General features: G+C 45.2%; 1 protein-coding gene across 6 annotated transcripts; it reads right to left on the bottom strand.

Moving 5' to 3' along the window:
- Positions 1–5280: 5280 nt before the first annotated feature.
- On the bottom strand, positions 5281–10947 carry LOC310670938 (ribonuclease P protein subunit p14-like). 6 transcript variants are annotated; one of them, XM_083426822.1, is made up of 6 exons: positions 10664–10947; positions 10174–10274; positions 9972–10056; positions 9556–9632; positions 8542–8620; positions 5281–7104 (listed from the first exon to the last, which is right to left on the bottom strand). In XM_083426822.1, exons 2-6 carry the CDS (start codon positions 10263–10265, stop codon positions 7048–7050), a joined length of 390 nt encoding a protein of 129 aa, XP_083282948.1. In that variant the 5' UTR covers positions 10266–10274; positions 10664–10947; the 3' UTR covers positions 5281–7047. The 6 variants fall into 6 exon arrangements, with proteins under 6 accessions (XP_083282948.1, XP_083282946.1, XP_083282949.1 ...); XM_083426820.1 differs by having other exon boundaries at positions 10174–10281; positions 10668–10947; XM_083426823.1 differs by having other exon boundaries at positions 10748–10947.
- Positions 10948–14891: the final 3944 nt, after the last annotated feature.

Raw genomic sequence — 14891 nt, 5'->3', positions numbered from 1 at the left:
AGGGGGCCAGTCCGCTGCCCATCAGACCTTGTGGGGGGCCGGACTACATTTTTGGGGGGCAGGGGGAATGAACGAATTCCTATGCCCCACAAATAACCCAGAGATGCATTTTAAATAAAAGCATACATTCTACTCATGTAAAAACACGCTGATTTCCTGACTGTCCGCGGGCCGGATTTAGAAGGCGATTGGGCCGCATCCAGCCCCCGGGCCTTAGTTTGCCTACCCATGGCTTAATCTATCTCTAAGGGGATCAAATGAGGAGGTGGAGGGGAGTGGTAGAATGAAGCATGTACACCACCTTGAGCTGCTTGGAAGAAAAGGTCAGATAGAAACACAAAAGAAAATAATAGTAATTAATTCACAAACTATTGTGGGTCAGGAAACTGTAGTCTCTGTTCATGCCCAGATGGGTTGAATCAAACTTCTGAATGCTTTTGTTTACATTAAGTGCTCTCTACGTCTAGTGTAGCCAATATGGTGCCCTCTAGGTAGAACTGCAACTCCTCTCTTCCCTGAACACTGGCCATGCTGGTTGAGACGGGAGCTGGAATCCAGTAACACGTTGACAAACCCTGCTTACCAGTGCAATTCACTACTATTATGCACCATGGACATGCAGAAGACTTAACAACAAGTGAATTATATTGATTGCCTTCTGGCAGTTCCCTCATTGCGAGAACTGAGGTTACAGGGAACCAGACAGAGGGCCTTCTCGGTAGTGGCACCCGCCCTGTGGAACACCCTCCCTTCAGATGTGAAGGAAATAAGCAGCTATCCTATCTTTAAAAGACATCTGAAGGCAGCCCTGTTCAGGGAAGTTTTTAATATTTAACGCTGTACTGTTTTTAACACTTGATTGGAAGCCGCCCAGAGAGGCTGGGGAAACTCAGCCAGATGGGCAGGGTATAAATATTAAATTATTATTATTATTATTGCATCAACTATAAGCTAATATATAACAACCTTAGTTTTAAATATTGCTGATTTTAATTTTTTGCACTGCCCGTCCTGGGACTCTTGAGTGAAAAGTCAGCCAATAGTCTCAGAAATAAGTAAGTCAGGGGCTTATCACTATCCTAGGAACCATATTAGTACACAATGGGGGGAATGATGTACTGAAACCCGAACCATTTTCCCTCCCCCTGCTTGCCCCCCTTCCTTTCACCGCTGTTGCCAAACCTGTTTTGTGGTATGGAAGGCCCTTGGAGCAGTTAATATGTTGGGCAATGCTCCCAGCCAAAGCTGAAGAGGCTGTGCACTTGGCAGCAGTGAGCTGAAGCAACTCTAGGAAACAGAAACCGTGAGCTAAAACTTGAGAGACAGTGGAAGCGAAAGCAAAACTACAATGCGTTCCACAACTAAAGTGACGCCAGCGGTCCGCCAGACCTGAGGCTACAAGCACCATCATTATTACACTTGGTAAATGTGAGCAAACACTTATTTGACAGCCAGTGCACCATAGTGGTTAGAGCATGAGTAGGCAAACTAAGGCCTGGGGGCTGGATCCAGCCCAATCGCCTTCTGAATCCGGCCTGTGGACAGTCCGGGAAGCAGCATATTTTTACATGAGTAGAATGTGTCCTTTTATTTTAAATGCATCTCTGGGTTATTTGTGGAACCTGCCTGGTGTTTTTTACATGAGTAGAATGTGTGCTTTTATTTAAATGCATCTCTGGGTTATTTGTAGGGCACAGGAATTCCCCCCCCCCAAAAAAAAATATAGTCTGGCCCCCCACAAGGTCTGAGGGACAGTGGACTGGCCCCCTGCTGAAAAAGTTTGCTGACCCCTGGGTTAGAGGGTTGGGCTAGGACCTGCAAGACAAGGGTTCAAATCACCACTCAGCCATGCTCATTGGGTGACCTTGAACCACTCACCGTCTTTCCACCTCATAGGGTTGTTGTGAGGGTAGCACAGTGGACAACCATGTATACCACCTGAAGCTCCTTGGAGGAAAAGTACAGTAGTGGGATTTAATCACCCCCACCCCCAGTGAAATGTTATCCTCCTAACTGTGTTTCTTGCCCTCATCTAAGCCTTGACAGAACACCTCTAACCCTCACCTCAGTGATGTAGCTTCCACCTGGCAAAGGGGCCTGCTGCTTCCTCAAGCCACAAACACAAGTTGCCTTTCCATGAAATGGGCTGCCTCTCCCAAGTCCTCCCCACAGATCGGGCTATACCCCTGGATTGGGGGTAGCTTACATGGTGCCCTCCAGTTGATTTTGGACTACAACTCCCATCATGCTGGCTAGGGCTGATGGGCATTGTAATCTAGCAGTATCTGGAATGCACCACACCTTAGCTACCCATGGCTTAGGCCAGGCTTCCTCAAACTCAGCCCTCCAGATGCTTTGAGACTACAATTCCCATCATCCCTGACCACTGGTCCTGCTAGCTAGGGATCATGGGAGTTGTAGGCCAAAAACATCTGGAGGGCCAAGTTTGAGGAAGCCTGTCTTAGGCAGTTAATCCTCCAACTCTGCCATGTGACAAGCACTCAAGAGCATTAAGCATGTGCCTAAGAGCAGTTTCAGGCTGCGGAGGTGGCAGGCTGGCATTAACAATTTGCATTTTTCTTTTATTAGGTCGTGAGGAGTGGCACTTTGTATCTCTTACTGCAGTCAGGCAACGGAGGGCAATTGACACCTCTCAAAAATAGGGCGAAATGCAAAGGTTCTACTCCATACATTATTTATTTAAACAAAGTTTATGCAGGAAGGTGTGGGAAGCACATTTTATTTTATTACTAATTTTGTTTCTCTCTGAATCTCCAGCTAACCAAAGCTGCTCTGAGAGGGTAGCTCCCTACTGAGATGAATCAACAGACTACTTTACAAAGGGTGACCGTCTTTTCAGCTGGGAAAAGTGAAACCTGCTTATGTCAGGACAGACCACATGGTCTTTTCCTTCTCGCTCTTTCATTCACTATCCTTTTTACGCACAAAAATGAAAGAGGCTATTCCGAGGTGAACAGGACGCAAGGAGCCCCGTGCCACAATAACTTTGAAGTGTGCATAGTAGGTATCCACACAGCTTTCATCAAAATCTTTAAAAGATGCTCTGGGGAGTCAGAGGATCCGTAATGCCATGAAGCGTAATTTTAATGTATCCTTGTACTTCACCAACACACCATTGCACAGATCCGATGAAATCTGGCAAACAGAATTCCCCCCTCCGTTACTCCCTAGATAACTGGTCTAAAAAACAATACCTCTTACTGGATGAACCACAGTATGTGAAACAAATTTCTCCTCAAGGAGGAGTTGTTGTGTTTTGAAGCCATTTAAAACCTAAGTTGACATACTGGCCAAATTAACTAGGAATGCAGATTTTTCAGTCATGCTGGTAAGCTTGTTTTAAATTCCCGTCTTTTGCCCCAGGCCACAATCCTTCAAACATCGCTGAGGAAACGCAAACCATTTAAGGCCACCATTTTAATGAATGCTAGCTCTACAACTTTTAAGAAAACAAAAAGAGAACAATTGTGTTGAATGGAATTGTTTCAGGGGAAGATAATGTTTTCCACTCAAAACATCTTTTTGTGCAAGTTGCGATCTCAGGACGTAATGTTTTCCACATGCCCTAGCTTTATGATTAAAGCCCAAAGCATCCCACACATCTTAGGAAGAGTACACATTACACTTTGGAAAAAATGGTAAAGCATTTAATGAACCCGAGTTAATAATGGCCAGCTTAACATTGGCGCTTGTCAGTTTAAAAATATCCAAATTCCATTTTGGCATCAGCAAAACTAGTTTGCCGTATTTGATATGGTCAGTCGTCCAGGAAACTAGCACTTCTCTATATTCATCCTGTTTAGTTAACAATCTGAATTACCCGTAAATATTCTGGAAGGAACTGATTTCTACAGGAAGGTGTTAACTTATAAATTCTACCCTCGCTAGAATTAACAAGCATTTAAATAATGGACAGGCAGCTCTGCCTTGACCCCAACTCTTATGGGTCCAGGGATGGGAAGAGATGGTTGTCATTACCAACACAGGGGGAGAAGATCCCACAAATGAAAAGAAGAGGCGAGACAATAACTCAAGTTGTCTCTCTCACTCACACACAAGTGCTGGTTTTGACCAGAGGGCCATGCAGGAGAAAGATAAGACAGCTCCAGGATATGGAGAACCTAGGAGCATGTAACCAGAGTCATCTTGAACTTAGCAAAGTGGCTTGAAACATGCGATTCTTAAAAAATAAAAAAATGTAGGCACTGAGCCTGCTCTGCATTGCTAGCCAAACCCTAAAAAAAGGAAACCACTCACTATTGTTTTACACATCAGCTGAAACTTGTTTTGGCAAGTCCACCCAGTCGTATGATTTAGGGGTGGTTGTTTTTACTAAAAGGCAATTTCTTTCAAAAGAAAAAAAAATGCTTCATAGGTTTTACTGGTTTTATCTGTTTAATTGGGAGTTTAAGCATTTTTTAATAGATTTGCATATTTTATTAAATTTACCAGCTGCTTTTTTACCAGGGTAACTAAAAGCAACATGATGCATAAAACAAAACCAAAAAAAATCACATACTGAGATTGGATGTCCATCGAGCCAGCCAGGCACGACGACGCAACAGGCAAAGTTCAAGTGCCCTCAAAACATGCAAAAGTCTATTATGACAAACTGGAGTGAAGCAAAAAATCAAATGAAACAAAAGAAAAAGAAGCGGATTCGAACGATGAGCACAATCTTTGGTTTGCTCTCTGCAGGAGCTTTGATATGATTTCAGAAATTTCAACACTCCAACCCTTTCTTAGGTTTGTGCCCTGTATGAATTCTTCGATGCGAAGCAAGTTTGCCAATCTGACTGAAGCTTTTCCCACACTCGAAGCAACTATAAGTTTCGTCCCCTGTGAATTCGTTGGTGCAAGAGCTTTGAGTGAAGTTCTTGCTGCATTCCCATTGTGCATGGCCAGGATTTATGTGGGGGGGGGGGGAGATTTATTGGGGAGGAACTGAGCTATTTGCGACACGATTGGTCACTTAATTATTTTTTATTTATGTACTTGGTTGGGGGAAGCAGCTTGCCACTTGCCACCCCCAGCTATGCCCCTTTCCCATCACTTACTATGAACGTCTCCCTCATTCTCTTATCATAGCAATGGCACCCACCAGAGAGGTGCTGGAACTGAGCTCTGGCAAGTTCTTGCTGAGAAAAAGCCCTGGAGAGAACCACAGGGAAACCAACAGCAGCCATTTTTCTGCAGGCCAGAACAATTCCAACAGTACTTGTTGCCCACAAAGGCATGTGTACTTCTGAAAAACAGATCTTTAAAAAATAATCATTTAATCAGCAATAGTTAAAAAGAAATCAAACACATGTACGTTTCTGAGCACAATTCAAACTGTTGGTGTTGACCTTTAAAGCCCTAAACGGCCTCGGTCCTGTATACCTGAAGGAGCGTCTCCACCCCCATCGTTCAGCCCGGACGCTGAGGTCCAGCGCTGAGGGCCTTCTGGGGGTTCCCTCATTGCGAGAAGCAAAGCTACAGGGAACCAGGCAGAGGGCCTTCTCGGTAGTGGCACCCGCCCTGTGGAACGCCCTCCCATCAGATGTCAAAGAGATAAACAACTACCTGACATTCAGAAGACATCTTAAGGCAGCCCTGTTCAGGGAAGTTTTTAATCTGTGACATTTTAGTGTATTTTTGGTCTCTGTGGAAGCCGCCCGGAGTGGCTGGGGAAACCCAGCCAGATGGGCGGGGTACAAAAAATAATTCATTATTATTATTATTATTATTATTATTATTATGTAACTTGTGCATGTGTGGTCAGGCTCATCTAAAAACAAGCAACAGGCAGCACAAAGAGCTCAGTGAAGGCACCTGTCAAATGTCAACAGGCGGGGAGTTCCAACGAGTAGGTGCTGCCTGCACTAAAATACCCATTTCTTACAAGCGCAGAACAAGTATTAGGTAGGACCTGTCGGAGTACCAGTTCTGTGAATCAAAGTGGTCGAGTGAATATATATGGGGTAAAGGGATCCTGCATTTTGCTTTGAGCATGAAGGGAATAGGTAGCAACAGACCATTTATAAGCATTATTTTTATTGGGGGGGGGCGGAACCCACCAAACTATGCATTGGAATACAAGAGAATGAATTTTTTTCTAATGGGATCTGTGCTTTATTAAAGTTTATGAACCCATTACCAGGAAAAGCCCGTTCTGAACAACAAACGGTCCAAAGGAATCCAAACCAGCCACGTTCACAAACCACGGAAATGTAGGTGGGAATGATGCACTGGTGCAGGAAATCTGCATTTAGCTCTCTGTTCTGAGCCATGGTGGGATAAAACAAAACACCAACAATTACAGATACAGATAAGTATAAGATGTACTCTGTGTATCATTAAGCAGTTGCATTAATGTACCCAGTTGGCATTGTCTTGAAAAGTATTTAAATGTATGTCCATGCAAACTATTCATGGCCTCAGCTACAATAATATACTGCAACTTGGGGTCAGATCTGAGATTTCTGATCCTCTGGCACCATGACTTTAACAGTGCCTTCCATCACTGTTTTGCCACTTTCTACAACAGTACAGGAGACGGAAATATAAGCGAGGCATCTCTTCAGTTTCTTCACTTCCGCTGCAGCCAAGACCTCTTCTCCGACATATAACGGGGATGGGAAATGAATTTCCTGAGAAAGAAAAACGCAGCCATGCCCAGGCATCTTAGTGCCCAGAACAGCAGAGATGAGCCCGTTGATCAGAACACCGTGGACAACTCTCCTGCCAAATCTTGAGCTCTCTGCATAGTCTTCATCCAGATGCAATGGGTTTGTGTCTCCCGTTAACTTCGAAAAGGTAACAACATCCTCCTGCGTAAATGTCTTGGTTAATTCTGCCTTGTCTCCGACTTGTATGTGCAAATGATGAACAGAGGGTTGAGCAAGTGGAATGGCAACATCTGGCCGTGCTGGGAAAGTTTGCTGGAGTCTCGCACATAGAAATCTGCATTTCAGCCATGCCACCTGCATCTTAAGACAGCTCTGGCTTTTCACAAGCTCGAGTCAAGTTGACTTTTCGGTTTATTTAATCCAGCACCAGTTCTCTGCTGTTCCCAGCTAACGCAAGAAGAAACGGAGAAGTCTAGGAAGGGGAACAAACAGGAACGTGAATTTCAAAACAAGAACAGGAAAATTCCTCCTGCAGAAAGCAAAATGTGAGTAACTTGTGCCAACAGAATGGAAGTTGATTAATCTTCTTGGAAACCAGAATAACAATAAAAAAAATATTCTGAATCTCAGAAGCCAGAACAGCAAGAGGGATCGCTGTGCAGTGAAAGCAGCAATCCCTCTTGCTGTTCTGGCTTCTGGGATAGCTGCGCAGCCTGCATTCGCTCCATAAGACGCACACACATTTCCCCTTACTTTTTAGGAGGGAAAAAGTGAGCCTTATAGAGCAAAAAATACAGTCTAAGCCTAGGAGGTGAGGGTGAAGTGGGCATTTCAATGGCAGTGGGAGGGCAGGAACACTCAGTTCTGTAGCCACCAACAGTCACTTTTACATGCTGATGACAGCCTACATAATTATTTGGTATTCAGAATAAAATCATAACATGATATATCAGCAAATCAGTAGCCACAGAAGTGAACATTCAGAGTGAGCAGCTTCTAAGCAAGTTTGACAAGGCTTTTTTATGCATTTGTTATTTAAATTTCTGTTCCACCTTTCAGCACTAGGCACCTGCAAGGACAAATATATATATATATATATATATGATGGGGAAAAGCCACCTCCTCAGAACACACAGAATAGCTTACTTTTCTAAACAATCCCATATTGAAAAGAATTGGTCTTTTACCAGCATGAATACCACAGTACAGTATGGTACATAGATTTCCACAATCTGGAAGCTCCAGGGCAACAACCAAGAATATTTGATAAACAATGGAATTAAGGAATAAACTTTGATCAGCCAGTTATAATGAGGAGACTGAAGTCTGGCTAGCCAAGTAGTGTGATGGGGAATTCTGATCGATTAGTATTAACCAATGATCCAAATACCTCATTGATTACTCCATCCATCCAGAAAGTGTTTTAGCTAGCTGGGACTATTAACTGCAGAGGAAAATCAAAGCGGGACTTAAAATGAATTTTAATCTCTTCGCTATGAAAAAGCAACCGCATGGGTTTCAAATTCCGTACTTGAGGTATTTATTGTAAGCTACTTTTGGTTTTTCAAGAGAAATTCAGAAAATAAGACCACTTTACTACAATTTGCTTTGTGTGTACTACAAACCATTACTGAAATAAGACTTCTGTGACTGGTTATCACATAACATCTTTTGGCAACAATTTTTTATCCATCTGGGAGTAACCACCATTGCACTCAAAGGGACATAGGTAAAGGGACCCCTGACCATTAGGTCCAGTCGTGGCCGACTCTGGGGTTGTGGTGCTCATCTCACTTTACTGGCTGAGGAAGCTGGGGTACAGCTTGTTAATGTAAATCCTGAAAAAAATGACCATTCTGTTAGGCAGCTTTATAACCTGGGATCAGATTGTTTGCATCTTAACTCTTACCTGTATCACCCTAAAAGCACACTTTCTGTTCTGATATGAACCAAACAGCGTCAGAGCACTCCACAGCTTTGCGAGGCCACTGTTCAAACGACAGAATTAGAGACATTCTTGCTCACATAAAACAAGTGCCAACACAACATGACAGAAAAGGCTAAGGACAAATATTAAGATTTCAGTCTCATTCATTGAGAAGAAAGATCCACAAAACCAAGGCGAGCTTTCCCATAGAAAGTAATGCAAAATGGATTAATCTGTTCCAGACTTTTAAAAACAACCCCTAAAACAGCAATTTAACATGAATTTTACTATCTAACAAGACCATTGATCCATAAAATGAAAGCAATAAACAATGTACTGCAGTCACACAATCAATCAATCAATCAATCAATGAATTGTTAAACTGGGTTCCACACAGTCACAAAAAGAAATCAAAAAGAGCTGCAAAAACAGACAGACCTCAGCGTGACACTCAAAATGGAGGTGTGGCTCTCAAATCGGAAGAGTAACACTGAAAACGGAGCACGTTCGGCTTCTGAAAAAGGTTTGCAAACCGGAACACTTACTTCCGGGTTTGAAATATTTGTGTTCCAAGTTGTTTCTGTACCAAAGCATTTGAGAACCAAGGTACTACTGTACTGGCATCTTGAAATTGGAAGTATTTTTCCAAGCCTGACCTTGCAGGAAAGACGAGGAAATTACACCTTCACCACCATTAAGTAACACTCCTACACCCAAGCAACAACAATGCTACATACAGGCAACTCCCCATTTGTGCATGATTGGCACAAGCACAACCATGGAAGCAAGCACCGTTTTCGGCACCAGAAGAGGGTGAGGGGGACAGGCTTTGCACAGTTCCTCAGAACCCAACCCTGTGTAAATGAGGAGTTGCCAGTACAGTACCAACCAAGCTTGTGACATCTTCTTTAAACACAAAGAGCATCCCCTTCATTTTAGAGAGCCTTGTTTTCACCCAATAGCGCTTGCTAAAGATGTATATTCAGAGTTCCTTACGCATTAGGTACTCTGAGTACTGCAGACAATGTTTCTTCCTCATAGGTCAGCACATCGACAAGCAAAGCGGCACCAACCTAAAAAGAAAAGATATTACGTTGTTACTAAGAAGCAGAAAGAGACTTTGAAAAATGAAGTTGCTGAATACTCATACTTTATATCACTTCCTCTCTTCATAGTCTTCTTTTGTTAGGACCGCAATGTTTCACCTTTTTAAGTTGGGAGAAACAGCTGTCTGTTCTCCCCTAGTTTTAAAAGCATAAAGACAAACAGTGCATAGCTGTACTCCTTCAGAAGCCATCTTTCCTCTATGCAGTGGATCCAAATAAACAAGGGGATATTTACATATGCATAATTTGGAAACTGGAGAAATGCCATCTCCAAATAATGACAGTCAACATAAACAACAAACATACCTCACCATGCAGCCGTTTCAGAGCAGAGATGATAAGCTGTTTGAATTCAACAGCATTTAGGCAAAAGTCATCTTCCTGAAACTCCCTGAAATGTAAGTTAGCAATAACTCTTATTAGAAAACCCTATTGATCAACAAAAGAATACGCCGCACAAAATCCTTCCAAGGTGAAGGGGCAAAAGGGAAAAAAGGCATGAACTTACAAATGGATCTTTAGATAGTGGTATTCAGAAGCATTCTTGAGAACTATTCTTTTATAGGAAGATGGCTTGTTGCCCTCTCCAAATTCAGTCATTTTGGTAAGCTGACGTCTAAAAGAAGAAATAGACACTTAATGCACATCAAGTCCTACACTGGAAATTCCACAAATTAGGGCCCCACTCTCTTGGCCCCCCACCCCAAAAATCACTATTAATATACTTCTTCATTCGGTTCAACAATTACTTTGATAAAATACATAAAATGGCTTTAGATACCTATGAGGTCCATAAATTACCATAAAGCATATATTCAACACAAAAAACAGGGGCAATTTGTTGTTGACAAAGGACAGCTGGACATATAACGGGCCCCATTACCTTCAGTAGCTTAGGGCCTCATCAAACCTAAATCCGCCCGGTATATAAATTCAATAAAAATGAATGAATGAATGAATTTTCCCGCAAGTTAAGTGGAGCCAGCATTGAAGTCAACCTACGAAATCTGCATTGTATACGCACAGGAGCCGGCCAAGGCTGCCACGAGAGTTTCTTCGACGGAGCCCTGCGACGGGGAAACCTACCGACAACTATCCTGCATCGAACCAGGCGCCACATGCCTCCCGCACGTGCCTTTCTTCTCGGGACAACACACAGAACGATGCAGGGGGGGGCGGGGAGGGAGACAACAGGACAGAACTTCCGCCGGCCAATGATGGAGCCCCGTATCTTCCGTTCTGGCCAATGGCGGATGCGCGAAGTCGTCAGGAGCTCCGCCCCGCGCGTAGGCCGGCGGCCCAATGGGCTGATCGGTCATGGAAGAGACGTAAAGGAGCACTCGGGAGAAGAGAGGGCGGGGGAAGAATCAGAGTTGGCGCGGGGAGTGGGCGGGGCGGTTTGGAACGATTGGTAGCCAATAGGATCAAAAATTTCCATGCTTCGGAGGCGGGCGTCTCTCCCTTAAGTTGCTGGACCTAGCGCGCCTGCGTTAAAGGGCGTTCGAATGGGGCTGCTTTGTAGAGCGCTGCTGCGCTGTCGCGGAGGCTGAGAGCTGGGGAAGGGGGACGGGCAGCGAGCAGCGCTTGCCTTGCTGTGGGGACGGAGAGCAAAATGGGTCGGGAAGCCTTTTTCCCCACCCCCATTCCGCTTTTGCTTTTCATCCAGGGAAAGCTTACAGTCAAAGCAAATGGGCACAGGATGCCTCGCTTTGCTGCCATTCTTAGTCACAAGCAGACACCATTGTGCTCAGCGAGGCTTACTCCCGGGTAAGCGTGCACCATTTTTCGGGAGCCCTCCCGTGAATTACAGGAATGACTTTTGTTGTGTCCCCCCCCCCCCCCGCTGAGTCTGTTACTTCCCCATGTCTACATGAGTGGAGGGGAAAAACCATCATTTTAAAAAATCATTCCATTTGCAAAATTCTCTACTTGGGCATGAAGTCTTGCGCCAGTCACTGCCTCTCAGCCCAGTCTACCTCACAGGGTTGTTGTGGGTACTATTGCTCAGTCCTTTTTTTCCTGGGGAGACGCAGGGGTACGCATACCCCTAAACATTTTGTGAACCTTAAGTTTGGCCTCATTGAGGCGCAGTATTTCAATATGAGTAGGAAAATGAGAGTACCCCTAAACATTTTTTTTTAAGAAAAAAGCACTGCTATTACTACTATTTTTTATCAAATTTCTATGCTGCCCTTCATCAGAGGATGACAGTGATTTGCAGTATAAAACACAAAAATATATTCCATAAAATAAAATAAAGTTACCCCTCGCCCCAGTTTAAAAGTTCGTAGATTGTTTAATTAACCAAAGACCTGGGAGAAAAGGGATGTTTGCCTCCCTAAGGATGCCTAAAGATTTAATGAAGGCACCAGATGAGTTCCTGGGGAGAGCAGGGAGCCACCTCCGAAAAGGCCTGTTCTCATGTTGCCGCCCTCTGGGTACACAAAGGAATGCGTCTGATGATGGCTACAGGGTCTGGGTCGGTTCATATGGGGGGAGGCATTCTTGAGGCATTGTGGTCCAATTTATAGGCAAGGAGGAGGGGAACCATGTACGGCAGCTTGAGCTCCTTGGAGGAAAAAAGGTAGGATATAAATGCAATTTAAATAAATGAATAAACCTTCCTGCAAGCAAATCAGGATGAATGCTCAATAAATAGCCAACAGCGTCTAATTATCACCATCATTTTATTTGAAATAAATAAAAAAATTGTCCAGTATCACCTTAGAGACCAACTAAGGTGCTACTGGACAATTTTTTTATTTTTTTATTTATTTCGACTGCATCAGACCAATACGACTACCTACCTGAATCTAGAATCATTTTATTTGTATGCATCCCCAGATCCCAGCTATGGCCCAAATTAAATCTGATATTGCAGGACAAACGACTCCTCTTATAAAAGCCCTGTACAATAGAACCAAACTGCAGGTCCAATGTAGTTGGCAGGGACAGTTATCGAGCAGTATCAAGATGACTGGGGGGGTGAGACAGGGATGCATTATGCCCCCCCCACACTGTTTTGCCTATTCTTAAGCGACCTAGAAGCGAGCCTAATGGACCCAGATGGACACCTTCCAAAAATAGGAATGAGAAGGACCCCCTTGTTATATGTGGATGATGCGGCCATCATTTCATGTTCCAGACCGGGTTTGAAATATTTGCTGAGGAAGTTTTCTGATTACTGTTTTGAAAATGGCTTATCCATTGATTATGAAAAATCAAAAAATTAATATTCGAAAGAAGCTTCTCCTGGTTTAAATGGGTGCTGAATGGCCATAACCTTGAACAGATTACCGTATTTTTCGTCCCATAGGACGCTCCGTCCCATAGGACGCACCTAGTTTTTTGGGGGGGAAATAAAGGAAAAATTTTTTTCCTTTATTTTCCCCCCAAAAGCAGGTCCGGGAAACCCAACCAGGTCGAGGAACAGCAGGGTGGCGGCGCTGCGCCTCCCTGCTGTCCCCCGAGCTTGTGGGGCTGGCCAATGTCTGCCCGGCGTGAGGGGCGCCCTGAAGCAGAGCGCCCCTCGCGCCAGGCAGCAGGCTGCTATCTGCAGCGTGGGGAGCACTGCGGGGAACTCCTGGAGGGCTCCCCACGCTGCGGGTGTCTGCCTGGCGTGAGGGGTGCCCTGAAGCAGAGCGCCCCTCGCGCCAGGCAGCAGGCTGCTATCTGCAGCGTGGGGAGCGCTGCGGGGAACTCCTGGAGGGCTCCCCACGCTGCGGGTGTCTGCCTGGTGTGAGGGGTGCCCTGAAGCAGAGCGCCCGTCGTGCCAGGCAGCAGGCTGCTATCCGCAGCGTGGGGAGCGCTGCAGGGAACTCCTGGAGGGCTCCCCACGCTGCGGATGTATGCCTGGCGTGAGGGGCGCCCTGAAGCAGAGCGCCCCTCGCGCCAGGCAGCAGGCTGCTATCTGCAGCGTGGGGAGCGCTGCGGGGAACTCCTGGAAGGCTCCCCACGCTGCGGGTGTCTGCCTGGCGCGAGGGGCGCTCTGCTTCAGGGCGCCTCACCCGCGGGGCGGCAGGCTGCTATCCGCAGCCTAGACATCCCTGCGGGACCTCCTGCAGGGCTGCCTAGGCTGCGGATGTCTTCCTGAAGCCTGGAGAGCGAGAGGGGTTGGTGCGCACCGACCGCTCTCGCTCTCCACGCTTCAGCGAAAGCCTGCATTCGCCCCATAGGACGCACCCAGATTTCCGCTTCATTTTTGGAGGGGGAAAAGTGCGTCTTATAGGGCGAAAAATACGGTAAATACTTCAGTTTTCTAGGGCTCACATTCCATCATACAAGATCTTGGAAGCACCACTGGCAAACCTCCCTTCAAAAGGCGGAGATCACAAAGCTAGCCGTACTCAGATTCTTTTTCACAAAGGGCGGCAAGTATATTCCAGCAGCCTTACGGGTTTTCAACGCAAAATCCTTTCCCCAATTCCTGTACACTGCAAATGACTGGCATAATGGGGACCCGGCTAAGCTAGATGGCTTTCAGGCAAAATTTCTACGACCTCTGCTGCAGGCACCCAACTGTGTCCCCAACTCCATATTTCTCTTAGAAGCTGGTGAATGCCTAATTTCAACTAAAGCATGGTGGGCTGCCCTAAAACATTGGCTCAGGATTGCAGTGTTTGATATAGGGAAGGGTTTGTATCAACACCTGACCAATGATGAGTTTTTCAGCAATTGGCAGAAAACCATGGCTAGAAAAGCCATCTCTATTGGTCTGTCACCCCCCCCCCAACTCTATTATCTGGGTTATGAAGGCACCCTAAAGACGTTAAAGCAAAGATTATGAGATAATACACACAGTGACTTGCGATCTCTATCACACGCAGTCTGTAGTCCATTGGCAGTAGGAGTACAATATGGGCATGTCTTGAAGTTAACACCTTACATTAAAAACCTGAAAGTACCAAATTACCGAAGGTTATTCACCAAAGCCAGACTAAACATTTTTCCTTCTGCAGTGTTGGATGGCAGGTTGAGAGGAGTTCCCTACCAGGACAGACTTTGCTCGTGTGCCCAAGACATCAATTCTATAAAACATATTTTGCTGCACTGTGCGAAATACGAGCAAGCCAGGGCTGAACTGATATTACCCTTGCTGGTACCTTTTCCCGGGAAAATCAGAGGCTCACTATGTCAGGTTCCTATTGGAAGACCGGACTAACACTAGAACATTAGCAGTGGCAAAGTTTTTATCGGTGGTTGGAAGAACCAATGATCCCCATCTTT

Source organism: Podarcis tiliguerta (assembly GCF_965153285.1).
Source record: "Podarcis tiliguerta genome assembly, chromosome: 2".
Lineage (NCBI taxonomy): Eukaryota > Metazoa > Chordata > Lepidosauria > Squamata > Lacertidae > Podarcis > Podarcis tiliguerta.
This window is presented reverse-complemented; position numbering and strand designations above follow the sequence as displayed.

Excerpts from the sequence above, each read along its gene's own strand:
- LOC310670938 (XM_083426818.1), bottom strand. The coding sequence starts at position 6,992 with ATGCAGGTGGCATGGCTGAAATGCAGATTTCTATGTGCGAGACTCCAG.